Below are 19,781 nucleotides of genomic sequence, written 5' to 3' on the forward strand. Positions count from 1 at the left end.
ATACAGTATCACTGAACCGTGAAGTGCAGTGATTTGAGTATGACCATGACTCTGAGAGACCAGGGTTCAAATCCCCAGACACAGAAACCTATGGGTTGACTATGGAGAAGTTACTCCCTCAGCTTCAGAGGAATGTTGTTGTTGTGTGCCTCCAAGTCATTTCCAGCTTATGGTGACCCTAAAGCAAACTTATCATGGGGTTTTTTTTTTTTTTTTGGGGGGGGGGGCAAGTTTCTTCAGAGGTGGTTTCCCATTGCCATCCTCTGAACAAATCTTACCAAAACCTAATGATAGGTTCAAAAGAAGTCAGAGTTGACTTGAAGGCATAACAACCAAAGCATCTTATTTCAGTGTTACCTCAGGTGTATCATACAACATCCCCAGTTTCAGTGACCTGCTATGTAGGTTGTTTAAATGAACCAAAAACAGCTTGGACAAAAATGTCCCAACAAATCAATTGCATTTTGCCAGTGCAGTACTTTTATGTCCCAATGTACACAGCAATAGACAAGAAAGCCCCATGCTAATCTCAAAATGCAAGAGCCAGTGTTGTGTAGTGATCTGTATGATGGACTATGATGACTCTGGAGACCAGGGTGTGAATCCTGGCTCGGTCATGTAAATTCACTGGGCAACCCTTGGGCAAGTCATTCAGCTCAGAGGATGCCAATGACAAAACCTCTCTGGAGAAACTTGCCAAGAAAATCCCATGATAGCATAAACAAAACATCACAATAACAAATCCATTCTGATTTAAGTGATCATTACTGTAAACCTCTGCCAGTTGACAAGCTGCATGCTTAGTTCCATGTATATTTCACCCATGCTTGGGTCCAAAATGTTTAATAGTAGTGTTCTCATTATAAGGCCTAGCAAGTGCTTGGGATTCTGAATGTTTTCGTTCACCTAGAGTTTGGGTCTTATACAATTTTAGGAAAACTCACGGCAGATCAATTTATTACTTTATTGTAGTATTTAACAAACATCTAAAATGTTTTGCACAATTTTACAAGTCATATGTAGCAATAAGCTTATTTTAACATGTAGAGCAATTACTAAGAAGTTGATATTTAAACTGTTCTCTCAATCTTCCTAGCTGCAGCATACAGTATTTATCAAGTGTTCATAGTTTAAAATTTAAAGTATTTTCAAGTCTATTTTTACTGTCTACTACATCCATTGCCTGATGAAAACAAGCCATCTGCTGAACACACAGAAACACTTCCAGTCTCAAAGGTAGTTCAGAGGATTAGAACTTCAGAAGAGGAGAATCTACATTCTCTTTATTTCCTTCCGGACCAAGTTGGATAAGAGGAGAGCTCAGATCTATTAGCTAGAAACAGAAAACATACTATTAAGACATTGACTAAATACAATCATTGCATCCTTGAATACCAAGGGACATAACATGTTCCTTGCCATGATGGTACATGCTTTAGCTACATTGTGACTAGATTATTACTGACAGTCTTTATGTAGCGCTACCTTCAAAGACTTTTCTAAAACTGCAATTAATCCAGAGCAAAGAGGTAACAGTGCTATAGGTCAGTAGTGGTGAACCTATGGCACGGGTGCCAGAGGTGGCACTCAGAGCCCTCTCTGTGGGCACACGCTCTGTCACACCACCACAGAGTTCACCAGAGTTTGTTACTAGAAAGCCAGAGGAACGTGGCACTTTGTGATAAATAAGTGGCTTTTGGGTTGCAGTTTGGGCACTCGGTCTGTAAAAGGCTTGCCATCGCTGCCATAGGTGCTTGCCTGTGGGATCATATTACAAACATCCTGTAATATCTGCACTAGTTACCAGTTTATACACAGTCACAATTCAAAATGTTGATGAAGACCTTTAAAGCCCATAATTATTACCTGAATTCTAAACTCTGATGAAATGGCCCTTCTCTGTGTCCTAACTGGTCACACTATATTGGAAGGAGTTGGGGACTTTGTACCTGAATTATGGAAATGCTGACCTGAGAGGCTAGGCTAGCACCCATTTGGGTTGTATTTAGCCACATCTGTAGACAAGCGTTTATTCCGAGTTCTACTCAGTATTTTATCTGCTGCACCTGTCTGCTTTCATCATGATATTTCATAGTTGTTTTGTGTGCTATTATCGATTTCATTTATTGGCCTGCATGATGTACAAACACTAAAAGGGAGTGATATATACATTTTTGTATAGATGGGTGGAAACAGACTGCCCCAAATGGACAGTTTCAAGCCACTCCTGTGAAAGCCAGGCTCCCAATCTGTTTTTTTGCCAGCCCAAAAAGCAACTGCAAAATGCCACTCCTTTTTCAGCTGGCAAAAAGCTGGCTTTTCCCACACCGCTGTGGCTTTATGGCACTCCACTAGCCTGCGATGTGTAAACACCACACTGTCAGAACGCCATGAAGTTGCCCCACATGTGGCCGGGTGAGTGGGTGGTGTGACGCTGGCTTCCGGGCAGCTTCAGTGTGTACAGTGTCAAAACGCCACACTCTGTAGCCGTTCAGAAGCTGGAGCAAAGGGGTGGTGGTCTGTTTCGCCCCTAAGTGTGATGTTTTTGTAGATTCCACACACAAAGTTATTAAATTTAAATGTTTATATTGTAATAGCTAGCTAATTCTAGGCCCTTGTCAGTACCCAAATTCCTAAATATTTGCACTGTAGTTTGTCTAGTTGCATACACTGTAAGGATATTCCTGTCTGATACTTTATTGTACTTTAACACTTGCATTTAGCACCTATAACAAAAGCTATACAGATGAAAGAATACCTAACACTGACACCAGCATATCTGAAGGAATGACATCCAAGCCCTCATTAAATGAAACCAGTATATTTGTGTGTATACAAGTATATTTTACCTGTCCTGTAGGTTTAACTGGAGCAGCCTTAATAATTTCAGGAGTGTTAAAAAGATCAATGAGAGGTTTGTTTTCACACCTCTGGATGACAATTTTATCTACTCCAATTGGTGTTTTATCCAACCCAATGTCTACCAGCAGGCTCTAGAAAAATAAAGAGAAACTGTTTAAACATACTAGCTCCTACCTGCAATTTTATGAAATCATGTTGAACTAGAGAACATGAATAAGAACAGTACTACAATAACAACACTCATAATCTTGAAAAGCAATGTTATCTAGGTTGTTTCTACTCAGCAAGAGATAGTTCTGGTCAGTCTTTTAATGAAGCCAGAACAGAAAGTATAAACAGCAGGAAATGTCCCAAATAGACTACAAGTCAAAATAACAAAATATTTATCCTATAGGCATGTATATATGCTCTGAGGATATATTAAAGAATTATATATATAACTGGTAAAATCAAAATATGGATATGAAATAGAAACTTGTAAAAAGACATGTTATTAAGCTACAACATGAGAGCCAGCATGGTATAGTGATTGAATTGGACTAGGATACAGGGATACCAGGATTTGAATCCCCATTCAGCCATAGAAAACCACTGGGTGACTGGGCAAGTCACACTCTCTCAGCCTCAGAAGAGGGAAAAGACCCTCCAGTTAAACTCTGCCAAGAAAACCTTGTGATAAGAGTTGCCAGAAGTTGGAAATGGTTTGAAGACACACAAGCTACGACATAAAAAGGAGCAAAAATGTAACAGAGGTGAAGAAAACTTGACCAGAAGAACAACTGATAAATCCAGCTCAGTAAACAAGACCTATAATGACTAGCCATCTTAGATACAACCAAAGTAAGTAGCTTTTTAATGAGATAGAGAACACACCCATATGCGAGCATGGATAAGCCTGTATTTTTAGAACTGAGACATTTATAGAAAAACAACCTTTCAGCTAGGATCCATAATTGCTTCATACTACTTTGAGGCAGACACTGGTAACTGTTAACATAACTGCATTTGGTTTAAATTTTCAAGCTTTACAAATCTCCAACAAAGCATAATTTAAAATAAAGGCAACTAATCTCCTGCATACTGAAACTTAATGAGAACACAGGGGACACCAGGGAGTGCTAGCACCTTACAATTCTACTTGAAACTTGTTTCTGTGTTAGCAGTGTAAAACACTGAGTTTGCAGCAGTGATTTCTGAAGCAGAAATGCTTCCCATTTCCCATGTTGTTAACTGCTTCTGAGTGGGCCCCAACTCATGGTGACCCTGTGGATGGGACATCTCCAAGACCCCTGGCCTCCACTGCTCTGTTTAAGTCTGTAGATTCATGTCCTGACTTCCCTAATGGAGTCGATCCATATGGTGTGTCGTCTTCCTCTCTTTATACCGCTCTTCACCTTTCCTAGCATTGTTTTTTTTCCTAATGAGTCATGCCTTCTCACAATGTGGCTAAAGTGTGACACCCTCAATTTAGTCATCTTGGCTTCTAGGGAGAGTTCTGGCTTGATTTGTTCTAGGACCCATTGGTTTGTCTTTTTGGCTGTCCACAGTATCCTCAGCACTCTTCTCCAGCACATCTCAACTGATTTTCTTCTTACCCACTTTTTTCACTGTCAAGCTCTCATATCCATACATAATGATGGGGAATACGGTCAGCCCACCCCAACTATGGGCTTGCCACCCACGGATGGCCCTACCCCACTGACCCCAATGGCAGCATGTGCACATGGCTGCACTGCCGCAGCCACTTGCACAATGTGTCACCATTAAAACCAATAGGACTTGAGGTCCTGTTGTTTTTGGCATCTGCACGTGGGTCTGGAATGGAACCCCCATGGATATGAAGGACCAACTGTATTGTGGCTTGGAAGATTCTGACTTTAGTGCTCGGTTGTATGTCTTTATTCGTTGGGATCTTGTCTAGTTCTTTCATAGCTGCCCATCCCATTCCTCGTCTTCTTATTTCTTGACTGCAGTCACTATTCTGATCAATGTTTGATCCTAGGTCCGAGAACACTTTAGCTATTTTGATTTCTTCATTGTCTAGGTTGAAATTGTGTATTTCTTCTGTGGTCATTATTTTTGTTTTCTTTATGTTCAGCAAGCTTGCCTTTGCACTTTGGCCTTCCTTAATACAGTTGCCTCTCCATTTGCGTGGGCCATCTGTTCTGTCCCCCTCCCGCGCGCAAAAACGGAAATAAGCATATATTCAAGCCCCAGTGGCTTGAATGGGGGCACCTTCCCACAGGCAACTACAGTCACGCACCCCATTGTTTCTCCATTTCCCGCTCGCTTATACAGTAGGTGCACCCCTTACGCAGGAAATCCGTTCCGGACTCTCCCGCGTAAGGGGAATCGAGCGTATGCTATGCTCAAATCCCATTCAAAACAATGGGGCGCATTCCCACAGCGCGCCATTGTGCGTGTGCCCCATTTTTTTGATTGGGGCTTGCCTTCTGCATGAACTCAAGTCTGTGTAAGGCAAGCCCACGTAAGGGGCAGGCCAGCTGTATGCATGGGATCTCAAGTCCGTGAAAAGAGAGGTGACTGTAATTGTTTTAAGTCTGTGATGTTTTCCACTAGTGGTATGGTGCCATCCACATATCTTAGATTGTTGGTGTTCCTTCCTCCTATCTTCACTCCTTCTTCTGAGTGTAAACCTGCTATTTTTAGGATATTTTGTGCACACAAGTTGACCGAATAGGGTGACAGAATGCATCCTTGCTTGATCCCTTTGCCAACTGGGAACCGTTCTGTTTCTCCAAATTTTGTTCTAAAAGTAGTACAGATTTCTCATCAGCACTATCCAATGTATTGGTACTCCCATGAGCTATGGGAAGAAATCAAGGACATAAATAAGGAAGAATGCAGGAAGATGCTAACAATGGCCAAAAGGAAAAAGAAGAAGCAATGGATGATAAATGAAACACTCCATGCAGTAAAGGAAAGAAAAAAGGAAGATAGGAACAAAATCAGAACCATGAATACAACTGTACAATGCCTAGGGCAGAATGATAAAGAAAATGATAATATCAATGCAGAGAAATAGAAGACAACAATAAAATAGAAAAGACAAGACCCCTCTTCCACAAAATCCAGGATCTGAAAGGGAAGTTCAAACCAAGGGCTGGGATGCTCTATGACAAAAAAAAAAAAGGGACATACTACACGATTAAGAAGAAATAAAAGGATGCTGGAGGCAACACACAGTAGAATTATATGAAAAAGACAAAAAATGAATGATAAATGGAGTGAAGAACCATATGAAGATGAACCCCAAATCCTAAAAAGCAGAGTGGAAGCTGCAATAAGAGAAATTGGGAAATCACCAGGATCAATGATATTCCACTTGAACTGCTACATTGCACTTCATGTACTTGAGATAAAATGCAGCCTACCTCTTTAGCTGGTTCCTCTGCTTTAGTCACATTCTGTTCCATTTCTTCGGAAGATTTCTCTGGTGAAAAATCAAGCGCAATAGGTATAATCTGTGATGGAGATGAGTCTCCCTCTGTTGAGGACGAGCTAGAGGTTGTCATTCTTGTCTTGCTGTCTTTTGCCCATTTAGAACTAGACAGGAATAGAGTCATGCAGGTTTTATGTTAGACTTTCATGATAATTCTAAAATATTCTAAATTTACCTGAGCATGTGATATTTTGATGTTTGATAATCCAACCTGCAATTTATTTTAGAACTAAGCTCACAAAGAGGCTCTTGCCTATATTGATCTCCCTTGAAATCACAGACCAGCCAACTATACAGAGGGCAATCTGTGCATATGTTGAAGTCTACACCAATTAGAACAAACAACAAATATTGTTGGGTTATACCAAGCATGGGTTTACCTAGTGGCTAGTGGTTTTTTGGAAGACACACTGGAGACTTGACGAAGAGGTCCAAGATTGGGAGAAGACACTGATCTGGGAATGGTTTGGGGGGTCAGTGTTGGAATTCCTGAGATACGTCGACCAGCAGGTGTAGGCAGTGAAGAAAGTCTTATACTACTGGCAGGAGTTCGCAAACCAGACTTTGCAGCAGAACAGGTCTTTAACACTATCCCTTCTTCTGATGATTTGAGAGGAGGAGTAACTGCAACATTGCTACAAAAATACTAGAAACTTAAAATCACAAATGAAACATGACTTTCCATTTAAGACATCCAGAACATGTCTCTAACGCAATCAAGCAGCAGCCCAATTTAAGTTTACTGTGGACAGTTTTAAACCCAAAGTGTTAGTTTATTGGGCAGTCTTCATACTATTAAAACAGATGAACTATTTAACTTTATTTATTTATTTATTTATTTATTTAGGTATTTATATCCCGCCCTTCAGCCCTAATGGCGGCTTACATTTATTATTTTTTAACCAGACAGTTATTTTATTCAAAATTGTTGACTAAAACTCAAATCAATATCAGAAATTGTAGACATAATTTTCAAATTAAAAGGAACATTGCAGCAGCAGAAAAGAAAAGCATAACTTAAGAGGAATACTATAGATATGCTTAGCTCTAAATGCTGTACTACTCTTTGAGTAAATTCAGCTAGGAAGCTATGGTAGTAACTGAACTCTCAAATAGTTGTACTTCTGTCAGAGGCCGCTGTCCCTTAGCACTGGACTGCTGTACAGAAAGAAATGAAAAGAAGCCTTACAATATAATCTATACATTTGGAAGCCTAAACCATGCTTTGATTTGATGTCTAAATTGACAAGTTTACAACTGATGTGCAAATATAGTTCTACAGGCATACTAAAAAGACATAAGGCCATGAAACATGTAGATTGCTCACTACGTACAGGAGTCTTCAATGTGGCCCAGCCTGCTCTTGCCTCAATGTCTCAATTATGTAGATGCAGGCAGGGAAGAAAATCAATCTGAGATGGCTGGTGTCTCAAAGTCATCCTCCAGGACATTTCTTCACTATGGATTCTAAAGGTATTTTGAGACATTTCCTTAAGTGGAAGATCTTTATGTCTCTCAAATACACCTCCTAAACCACCTTGATATTCCTTCTTTTTCTACCTTCAAAGCAGTTCAAGAGAAGATGAACAGTGACTTAAGCAGATAGTTAAGAATGGATCATATAGAGAGCATTACCTTCCAATACTTCCACAGGATAATAACCTGACTGGTTGCAATGCTCTGGCAGCTACATTTTTTGAAGACATCTCTACATGAAAGAAAATGACAAATCCAGCAGTTAGATCAACATTTCCCAACATTATAAACATAGTAATATCACAGACATGTTCCAAAATGTTAGAATACTGTAATTTATCACTTTGGTAAGATCACTGTTCTTACCTTCCGTTGAGACTGAAGACGCTGTTTTAGTTTTGAGTTTAGGACTCGAACTCGCTCTTATGTTTCCCAACATACTTTTCCGTACCAGTGTCTGATTAGGATCTGAAACACCTTTCTGAATCCCACTGCCTGAAGAGTCACATGTAACGGCAGCTTTACATTTGGGTGCACTGACAGAAGGCTTTCCTTTATTATCACTTGCAGCTTTTTGTGGATTTCCAGATGTATCAATATGGGAAGTCTTTACCACTGCCATTTTCGCAGGCCTTACCCCAGAAATCTTGCTTGGAGCAATCGAGAGACTGGATCGGTTTGCAAAAGCTTTTGACACAACTCCACTGGTTTGCACTAAGAAAAAAAGGAAAATTCCTATTTGTTACTCAATAGATACATAGATGTACACGAATAAAATTATCAACATCAGTGCACCTAGTGCTTTCAGTGTCATAAAAGCAAAGAAAGGCCTCTGCTGCTAGGAACATGTTGTTCGCATGTCAACACCATATTAAGAGAAACGGAAGTAGATCTAAGACACACAAAGGATATACAGATGCCACTGCATATAGATAGACTGTAGAATGAGTACATGATCAGGACTATGCCAAAGACAAAGTCTGAGAAAAGTTTGACCATAAAAATGCTTGGGAAGATTAACAGGTGCAAGTAGCAAGAAGGGAATACAGATGGAACTATATAAAAGGAACTGTCTACATCTGGGCCAGAAAGCATGCGGCCATAGGAGTACCTGATTACAAACATTTCAATGTCAAGTGCTCTGCAATTGATCTAGAAAGAGGTAACCCTCTCTGGCATTCTGCTGAATGAGGATGAAAAAAGATTTAAAAAAAAGAAGTAGTTCCACCCCCTCCCACAAATGCATGCCCAAAGAGAAATCAAAGTGCCCCATTCCTTGTCTACATTTATAATAATAATAATAATAATAATAATAATAATAATAATAATAATAATAGGTTTTATTTATATACCGCCCAATCACTGGGAATCCGAGCGGTTTACAATAGAGGAGATAACAGACAGTTCCCTGCCCACAGGCTTACAATCTAAAAGACACGACACAAAAGGAGAAGGGAATGGTGAGGGGGGAGGGAATCAGGTCCAGCATTCTTCTCTCCCTCTGAGGCCTGGACCAAGGCAGATGGACCGGAGGGAGGGCTCTGCTTTTTCAGGCTAGCCCTGATGGAACTGGGCCAGTCTACTCTCTCCCTCAGAGGCCAAAAGATGACAGTTAGGGAGGGAGGAGCCTCTTTCTTCAGGCCAGCCCTTGATGGTACTGGGCCAGCCTACTTTCTCCCTCAGAGTTGCGTGCCTTCATGTTGTTTCAGACTCTGGTAACTCTAAGGCAAACTATCATGATGTTTTCTTGGCAAGATTTATTCAGATGAGGTTTGCCTTTGCCTTCCCCTGACAGGGAGGAAGTGACTTGCTCAAAGTCACCCAGTGTGTTTCCATGGCTGAGTGGAGATTCAAACCGTGGTCTTCAGAATCCTAGTCCAACACTCACATTGCTACACCACATTGACTCTCCATTACTGAGTGGTCATTTCTATGCAGAACATATTCAAAATAGTAATTATGATGAACTGTTTGTTTATTTTACATACTAATTTTCATAATCCAGAAATACATGTAACTGCAGTCAGTCACCAAGGGTTTGATGTCTTAGAAATATTGCCTTTGCATAACCACCAAGTATGGAAAATATTTAGCATACAAGCTATGTATTACAATGTAAATCTGTGACCAGCCATTTTGCTAAATTATGCATGTGAACAATTTACATGTTGGAGGCATTTTTACTTCTATTGATGTGTCTGTTTACATCCTATGCATGCACTTTAGGACTTTATTTATAATGCATGGGGCTAGAACAAACTACATAAAAATGCTCTCAGAAGCAAAGCAGCTCTCCACATTGAGGCAACAACGGGCTACATCTAGACTTCTGTCTACAAATTATCAGCTTTGAAGAGCTAAATAGAGTCAGATTTCCAATTATAATTCATGCTCAGAGTTGTAATTTAAGATCTTCAATATTATTGTTGCTTTTCAGTGTTAAGTTCTGTTTCCATAATTTACCATTTTGTTGGTTCTTGCCTCTTTTCAATGTCATCACTTTAGTTCCTTTTATAAACTACCCTGTCCTTCAGATGTTAATTCACAGACAACAACTTTCAATTTTTCACATCTTTTATCCTACCAACCCCTTTATCAAAAAGCTTGTGTCCCAGCATGATACAAGAAGAAAGCTATTTTTTTCCTGAGAAAGACACTTGCATGTTTACAAGTGTTCTGTTTTTTATATTTACTACTTGTGGAAAGTTTTAAGGGGGGAGGGAATGTAGCAGTGTTGTTGTTCATATGCACAAACAAGAATAAATTAGTTGAAAACTGATACTGCTGGGTAGATATTTTCTTGCTATGATACCATCAGCCACAAAGATAATAACATAACAGCATTATTGGCAATACATTTTATTACTATGACTAATTCCATAATTTTGTTTTTATAAAAATCTTGTCTCCCATCTAAACTATTTCTCTGTTCTACCAATGTTAAATGTAACACCGCTGTAGATGATCATGGCAATTCTTGGGCTCACATGTTCTGCCTTTCTTTCCCACAAACAAAAGTTCCCCACCTTCACTTTTTATTAAACTACAATTTCCCATTACATATGAAATCAATGAACCATGGCTTGTTTTAAGCAGTTTACTAAAACTAACCAGGATCAATCCATGAGTTAATTGTTACCTTTTCCTTTTTTAGGTGAGAGGGATATACTTGAATTAAAACTCGAGTTCATGCTGGAAACAGAGGATGACGATGAAGATGAAGTGATCCTTCTCATACGGATACTGCCTGAAGGTTTTAGTTGCCTTGTCTTAACCATCAGCTATAAAGGCAATAGTAGATATTTATGTATGGTAAGAACATCTAATGCTGCTGCAATACTGTTGCAAAGCCAAGGACATCTAACTATGTTGCCACACAAATGAATACATGTATTTCTGAAAATTAAAGTTACTGCATCTCTCTGTAGTTCATAGTTTTGAATGCACTCTCACAAATCTTTGTACTTGATCACTCACCCCACTCTACTGTAACATACAGAGCCTCCTGGGTTCAGAAGAGAGATTAAGCCAAATCATATAGCAGTCTGTTTCTCTAAGACAGAGGTAGGCATAGTGCTGCCCTCCATACGCTGGACTGCATCTCCCAACCATTCTGGCAATGGTAAGAAATCGAACTGGGATGCATGGATCTGGCCTGACCCCAGGGTAAAAGATAGTCTGCCACAAAGTTCTCGTGCACCCCTTACCTTACACTCCCATTGCCGCTACTGGAAATACCTCTGTTGGTACAGCCAGGTGCCCCATTTCCATGTCAGCCATGACGATGGGGTCTTTCAGAAGCAATAATGGCAGAGTAGAGGCATGTGGAGATACTGGGTCTGTTGCATGAACAACAGGCAGGCATGTAAACATCAGCCCATCCCCATGTCAGCCTGAGGACTGATCCCATCTGCTCAGCCCAGTCATACATCACTAGATTCTTTTATACAGTAACTATAAGAGACCAGCAATATCTGAAATCAGCTAGATATTGAGTTAGAAGTTACACTAATTAAGATTATTCACCTTGCTGGGAGTAGTAAGAGTCTGGTTCTCTTGTGTTGAGGAACTGTTACAGAATAACTCTCCATCTGAAGCAACACTTGATTTATCAGAGAGCAAATCTTCAGATGATCCCATACTGTTCTGATTATTCCTGCTGGAAGAACTTGACAATTTCCCTTGTTTGGGCTGAAAGATTTAAAATTTATTTTTTAGAAACAGACAAATATAAAATCTTTCATGCTCATTTGTTCTCTTTCTTAACCCCCCCCCCCAAAAAAAAACTCCAAGAAGGGAAGGAGAAAAACAACTAAGGTCCCATTAAATAATTAAGTAAGAGACAGCATGGAAAGGTAGATCTTATGAGACAAGCTTGTTAGTACAGTGGGCACTTGTTATCATCCACTGGGGTTTGGTTCCAGGACACACAAACACACACACACACACACACACACACACACACACACACACACACGGTGGATAACAAAACCTGTGGATGCTCAAGTCCCATTCAATCCAATGGCATCACAAAATGGTGTCTCTTATATAAAATAGAAAATCAACGTTTGCTATTAGGAATGTATGTTTTTTGAATATTTTCAAGCCATGGATGCTTGAATACATGGACAAAAAATCCATGGATAAAAAAATCCGTGGATAAGGAGGACTGACTGTACTCCCTAAGCTTTCAGTTATTTAGAAGAAAAAAACCTACCTGTCCCACTATTAGGTTATTGCTGCTTTCAGAATTAGATGGTTTTTTTGCATTCTGAAATGTGCTTGGTTTTTTAATGTTTTTGTCACTCCTTGACTGAGACAAATACATGATTGATGCTTTGGATAATTTATCCAGCTGCCTAGGACTAGATGCATTCAGAAGCCTTTGTGGACAATGGGAATCCTCTGTTGGTCTAACAGGGTGCCATGAACATTTCTGAAATGAAGGTGGCCGTTGGGAAATTGGGCTTTCCCCCACAGAGTATGTGTCTCTCTTAATTGACTTTGGGCTTTTATCCATTACTATTCCTCTCTCAAGTATTTTCAGTTTTGACTTTGATTCTTGCACAAACTTTTCTACAGTCTCTGTTTTCCGTTCTTCCTGCTGGTCAGTATTGTTTCTTTTTGTTTTGCTTGCACTTTGTAACTGCACTGCTATCAGATGAGCTTCTTTAAAAATTTCTACAAATTTTTCTGCAGCAAGCGGACTCCATGTTGCTTTATCCAAAAGGGATGGTGAGATTTTATCTGCAGACCCTTCTTGAGACTCAAGTGATACAGCAATACATTTTTCTTTATGGCCTATTGGTCCAATAAAAACTTCATCTTCATTTTCACTAAAAGACAAGACAGCAAATTAGACGTCTGAAAGGAAAACCTTTTGTTTTTTAATAATGCACTTTTGCTTTAGTTTACCTTACAGGAGACAGCAAAAAGTCAAAGTCAAATTTTTCATCTGTCAGGAAGGGAACATCTGCAATTACAAGGGTACATCATTTATTGCTATATCATTGATCAAGATTGACATCATTCTATCAATAATATGTTAGGATATTCCTCTTTGCCACACTGAAATTACAGTGCTAGAATCCACTGTAACAAGATTTTATTGTTCCACAAGAAAGCACAGAATCAATTTCTAATGTAACCTGGAGCATATACCCAATCCGAAAAGGATGTCTTGTGCACAGGCAAAATTTTCTATACACTGTACATTTGTTATTCTGGATCAGCTGCTGTGTGTGTAGGTATAACTATTTGATTGCCATATAAAATACCAAGGGGTGTGGGTGTACTAAATCCACATTCTCTCTATTTCCTCAAAGAACAGATAATTGGCCCTGTCAGACCTGTTAACAATGACCATAAATTCACATGGGTCAATTACTGCTGCCCCAAACAGTCTCTGGATTCATCCATAACACCAGAATGAAATTCTACAAGCACTTGAATTAAGCTAGTCTTCCATGGGTTTCCAGAGGGAGTACACACAGTTATTTATAATGGGCAACTCAGTGTAAACCAGTGATATCAACAATAGGATTGCAAAGGTGTAAAAAAAAAAGCAACCTGAGAACAGTTGTTCATTGTTCCCAGTAATCAACTGCAATTAATCCAGAATGAGGAATTCATTATTTTTAAAAATTCTGTCAAAGAGTCCTTTCAATAATCAACTGTTAACAGACCAGACATCATTATAATCCTTTAAGTCAAAGGATTTCAAGCTACTTTTGCTTCTAGAACCAGCCAGGCATTATTTTAAGCATTTTATTACCTCCTTTACTTTTTGTAATCATATTTTATTAGCACTGCATATCAAAAATAAAATAATGCCAAAGAGTACAGTTGCTGGATTGTTAAAGACAATAGGAAGATAAGCAATGAGGAAAGCAGGGAAAGTGTTCTAGCATAGTCATTACAATGCAGCATATCTGGCCCATTTGCTACTACTGATTTCAATTTGTTTGCCAGTTGCTTCCTTTCTGCCTCTGGAAGACTGTACACTGGTGGGCTACTCATAGCTGGGTGTAGTGAAGTTCTGGACACAGAGGAAAACTACTTGAGGGAACAGCCATCAGTGATTCATCACTTGAACCACTCTTGCCATCATCAAGTGGACTGAGCTTGATTTCAGATATATCCCATGACAAGCATTGCAAAGTAATTACAAAGCACTTTACAAGTCCATCAATGTTTTATGACTTATCCCATTCACTGTTCCTTAAAAAAAAAAGCCACTTACCATTATTCATGCACTCACTGGAGTTTGCTTCTATCGTCTTACATTCTGAATGCGAGACTGCTTTCAAGTCTTCCATGGTATAACTGCAAAACAATTCTGATGTATTAAAGACAGCTCATAGTTCCAGGAATCACTTATCAGCCCAATATACTATCAAGAAATCCAAACCAGCACCACTTATATTTCTTGCCAGTTACTGATACCGATATTATTTTTATATGTCCACACCAAACTGTTCAAGAGTACACTCTGAGCAGATCTCAATAATACATCTTTTCTGTGTATCTATTGCAATGGGAAAGACATTCTCTGAGATTCAGCTGCATAACATGAACATGGCAAGGATTGTATCTGGCATTTTATATCATCCTTTACCCCTCATCTCTACTTGTGGCAAACATAATTCTACAAATTTTTATAACAAGAAGAAATGCACTGCAGATGGCCCTACTGTTGGGTAGAGAATAAAATCCAATAAATATCAATAAACTCTGGTTTTATTACATGGGTCTTTGCCACACATAAATCAGCTGTAACACAATATAAAGCATGAAGGTCAGGCACAAAGCCAGAATGGAGCTACTCTAAGACTATTAAAATCTCACTATATAATGCTGTACAAACTTTAGGTGGCACTCTGTTGTTATGTGTTCTTCCTTCCACTGCAGAAACACTTTGCAAGGCATAAGAGATACAGTGCAGTAAAAATATATACATATTTGCATTAAAATGATTTTTAGATCTAAGGGGGTAACACAACCACTCCTATTCAACAACTGAAATTAATTTTATATCATGTAATTTGTAAAGATTATTTAGGTAAAAGCAACATTTTACATTTCTCCTTCAATCACTATTTGGATGGATGCTGGTTTTCAAGTCACTGTTTTTCATTCATGGTCCTTTGCAATAGCATTAGAGAAAAATAATTTCTCTGGGCAGGTGCCTTTCTATTTCGTGGTTGTGGTCTTTTCTCTCGTTTCATTGGAGTATGTTTAGCAATGGGGAGGGAGTGTTCACACACCCCTTCAAAGGGATTGAGCAATGTGGTTTCTCAAACAAGTCTCCGAATACTTGAAATCTGATCCACAAGAGCCCTGCCATCGCTGGAAATAACTAAACTTCAGCTGAGTTTAATATATAGCATTGTTTGTTGCTTTGATATATTATTTTCCAATCTGTTCAGTCTTTTCCAATCTGTTCAGCTCCATTTGGTCTTGTCCGAAAAGAAGAATGCCCTCCCTCCATCCACCATCCAGAGGGAGAGAAAGGCAAACCAGCTGCAAAAGGCCTAATCATAGTAAGAAGGGCCTACTCTTCAGACCATCTGCCATGGTCTAGGCCTCCGAGGAGAGTAGATCTGCTGGACTTTTCCCCTTCCCCACTGGCATTCCATTCTCCTTTTGTGCCTTGTCTTTTTAGACTGTAAGCCTGAGGGCAGGGAAATGTCTAATTAACAATTTGTAAGCTGCTCTAATAGCCTTTTGGCTGAAGAGTGGGGTATAAATAATAATAATATTAATTAATTAATTAATTTGGCTTGCAGACTGTATCTCCTTGCATGACATGGCCTGGGCTCTCAGGTCTACAGGAGAGACCCTTCTCTCAGTCCCACCACCATCGCAAGCACAGTTGATGAGGAAGCGAGAGAGGGCCTTCTTGGTGGCTGCCCCTAGAACTCCCTTTTCAGAGGGGCCACAATGGCCCCCTCCTTGTCCTTCTGCCAGCAGGCTAAGACATTTTTATTTATACAGGCTTTTAAAACAGTAAGTCTTTAAATAACGGGCTGGGATGTGTTGTTTTAAAATGTACTGTTTTGAAGCGTTTTTATCTTTTTAAACCTGTATTTCATTCTTTTAACGAGTGATCTGTTTTAATACTGTAACAGTTTAATTCCATTTTAATGCTCACATCTGTATTTTTTTAATCTTACTGCTCTTTTAAACTGTAAGCAGCTCCGAGTCCCAATTTTGGGGAGAAAGCGGGATATAAATAACAACAATAACGCATAACCTATTCCCCCCCCCCGTTCAAAAGTGGCGTTATAGTCTGCCCTTCATATCCGTGGAGCCTCTGTTCTAGCCTCCCCCCCCCCCCATGGATGGCAAAAACCGCAGGACCTCAAGTCCCCATGGTTTTTAATGGCAGGGTACCATGTGCCACTGCATGCATGTGCTGCCATTAGGGACAATAGGGCAAGACCATCCACAGATGCTCAAATCTGCAGATGGCAAGCCCACACTTGGGGCTGGTGCACTGTACTTCATCTTGGTTATCTCAGACCCCTGCGGAGATCTAAAAGGAATACAACACCAGAACCTGGGACTGGGAAAAAGCTGGGATGGATAGGGCCATTTTTCTTTAAAGAAAGTCAGTATCCTGTGAAGGTTTTGCAGCTGGCTGCATCACTCCCACCTAGTCTTGTGTTGCTGGCGAATTTGATGGATGTGACCCATCTGAAAAGTGGTGTTCCAAGACAGTAAGTGCTGTTCGACAGTGGAACAAACTCCCTCGGAGTATAGTGGAGTCTCCTTCCTTAGAGGTCTTCAAACAGAGGCTGGATGGCCATGTTGGGGATGCTTTGATTGTGATTTCCTGCATGGCAGAATGGGGTTGGACTGGATGGCCCTTGCGGTCTCTTCCAACTCTACAATTCTATGATATTGTCATGCTAATAAAAGCATAACATTTGTTATGTTTACATTCTGAAATATTGTACTCATCTGCGCCTATTGTATCCCAATGCTTTTAGCAGTAAGTTGCCATGTGCCTTCAAATTGTTTCCAACCTACTTAGGCCTGAGGTGAAACTGACAAGGTTTGTTCAGAGGAAGTTTGCCATTGCGTCTCTGAGGCTGAGAGAGTGGTGACTTGCCCAAAGTCACCCAGTGGGTTTCATGGCCAAGCTGGGAATCAAACTCTAGTCTTCAGAGTCATAGTCCAACATTTAAACCACTACAAATAGCTCTATCCATCCCAGCTTTTTCCCAGTCCCAAGTTCTGGTGTTGCATTCCTTTTTCTTAGATCTCCGCAGGGGTCTGAGATAACCAAAATGAAGTGCAGTCTGGCTTTTATCCAGTCCACCAATAATTAAGAGCTTGACTTTCAGGAAACTCTGAAGCAAGAGCTCCTCTGAGCATACGCAGAGTCTCTTCCTTGTTCAAACGCTGGCTGAGAGGGATAAGGTCTAAGAAAATCTCCTTTGTCAAGGCCTAGTTAAATATCTTGTAGCACCTTTGACACTAACTGAAGGAAAGAAATTGGCAGCATGAGCTTCCATAGACTTCAGTCTACTTCCTCAGATGCTTCTGGAAGCAGACTGAAGTCTAGGAAAACTCATGCTGCCAATGTCTTTCTTTCAGTGAGTCTCAAAGGTGCTACAAGAGCTCTCTGCATGTTGTTGCGTTGTTGTTGTGCCTTTGTGTCATTTCCAACTTACGGCAACCTTAAGGCGAACTTGTCATGGAGTTTTCTCGGCAGGTTTCTTCAGACAAACTGATTCCAGAGACGAACATGGCTATATCTTTGGATTCTAGTTAAACGTCTCTTTCAAGCAGATAGACAACACCAAATACAGCCTCCCCACATTTCTATGCTGCAGAAACAATGCAGCCTGGCACCACTTTAAGTGCTGTAGCTCCACCCTGGGATTTATAGTTTCGCAGGGCCTTGGTTTGAGAGTTGTAGTACGACTCTGGAGACTAGGATTCGATTCCCATCTCGGCCATGAAACCCACTGGGTGACACTGGGCAAGTCACATACTCTCAGCCTCAGGGGAAGAAGGGCAAACCTCTGAACAAACCTTGCCAAGAAAACCCCATGATAGGTTCATGTTTGTTGTTGTGTGCCTTGAATTCAACCCTAAGGCAAAGCTATCATGGGGCAAGGTTGGTCCAGAGGAGGTTAAAGCGGTGTCAAACTGGGTTATTTCTACAGTGTAGACGCAGCCCTAGGCAAAAACAAGTGCTGCAGTGTTACCCTTCCGCCTCCAAGCGCCGGGATCCAGTTCCAAAGCGACTCCCTTCTGGTCTGTCCTGAGAAAGAAAAGCTTCAAGGCTATCCACCGCGCCACCAGAGCTTGAAATGGCCGCCCCGTCCTTCAAACCGCCCCTCGCCTCCTCATTGGCGGATTCAAACCACTCTCGCGGCCTATCACCGCCCGCGCTGAACGGTCGCTCCACCCTCCTCTAGAGCATTGTGGGAGTTGTAGTTTGAAGACGTTCCTCCCCTTCCCTGTCACAGAGAAGAACCATAGAGATGAAACTACTTATTATGGCCCAGAGAGGCTTGGGAAGCTATGGCCCTGCTGCAATAGATAGCTCTGGAAAGAGTTTCTCTCGGGCGCCCTCTGTCGACGGGCCCAGGTTCTAGCCCAGTGGTCCCCAAACTGTGCTCTTTAAGGGATTTTGGTCTTCAGCTCCCAGAATCCCTGACCATTGGCCAACATGGCTGAGGCTTCTGGGAGCTGAAGTCCAAAATCTCTTGAAGGGCACAGTTTGGGGACCACTAGAAGATGAAAGTTTGGGGATCACTCTGGGGCAAAGTCTGACCCTATTGGCTTGTTGTGTGTCACGTCAACAAATCACACAGTGTGTCAAGAAATAACTGAAATTGCAACCCAAGGCCTCAGGAAACCCTGTCAAATGTGGGTTCTCCACATTTGCTTATAGGGGCGCAGGACCCCACAAATGTGAAAAAACTGCCTATTTACCTCAGAGAACACGTCTCTAGGAATCTCTATGTCCTAGAGTGCAACTCTATGGTCAACATCTGTCAGACATTGATCATAGAATTGCACTGGAGGGCCTACAATTGCCTACAGAAGTGTTCTCTCTAGGAATCTCTAGGTCCTCCAGCAGATGTTGACCACAAAGTCACACTGAAGGATCTAGCGATTCCTTTGTTGCTGTTCTTGTGTGCCTTCAAGTTGTTGCCAACTTATGTCAACCCTAAGACAAACCTACCATGGGGTTTTCTTGGCAAGATTTGTTCAGAGGAGGTTTACCTTTGCCTTCCCCTGAGGCTGAGAGTGTGTTACTTGCCCAAGGTCAATGGGTTTCACGGCTGAGCGGTGAATCAAACTGAGAGAGAACATATTAATCAAATCTGTGAATAACCAAATCCACAAAAGTCAAAGCCATAAATGTAGAGAGCTGACTGTAATAACTGAATTCAGAGCCCTGTTGACCAATACTGCAGTATCTATTTACTTCCAAGAAAGAGAAACACAGCTATTT

General features: G+C 40.7%; 1 protein-coding gene across 1 annotated transcript; it reads right to left on the reverse strand.

Annotated features, from left to right (window-relative positions):
• Window positions 1-967: 967 nt before the first annotated feature.
• On the reverse strand, window positions 968-18,742 carry LOC149312365 (G2 and S phase-expressed protein 1-like). Its single transcript, XM_089524475.1, has 12 exons — window positions 18,523-18,742; window positions 14,544-14,626; window positions 13,217-13,274; window positions 12,519-13,137; window positions 11,828-11,992; window positions 10,941-11,082; window positions 8,168-8,515; window positions 7,961-8,033; window positions 6,706-6,960; window positions 6,258-6,429; window positions 2,850-2,993; window positions 968-1,333 (listed from the first exon to the last, which is right to left on the reverse strand). The coding sequence occupies exons 2-12, from the start codon at window positions 14,617-14,619 to the stop codon at window positions 1,250-1,252; spliced, it is 2,136 nt and encodes a 711-aa protein (XP_089380601.1). The 5' UTR covers window positions 14,620-14,626; window positions 18,523-18,742; the 3' UTR covers window positions 968-1,249.
• Between the last annotated feature and the right edge of the window lie 1,039 nt (window positions 18,743-19,781).

Source organism: Sceloporus occidentalis, unplaced genomic scaffold, assembly GCF_023333645.1.
Source record: "Sceloporus occidentalis isolate IW3139 unplaced genomic scaffold, rSceOcc1.0.p SCAF_5, whole genome shotgun sequence".
NCBI lineage: Eukaryota > Metazoa > Chordata > Lepidosauria > Squamata > Phrynosomatidae > Sceloporus > Sceloporus occidentalis.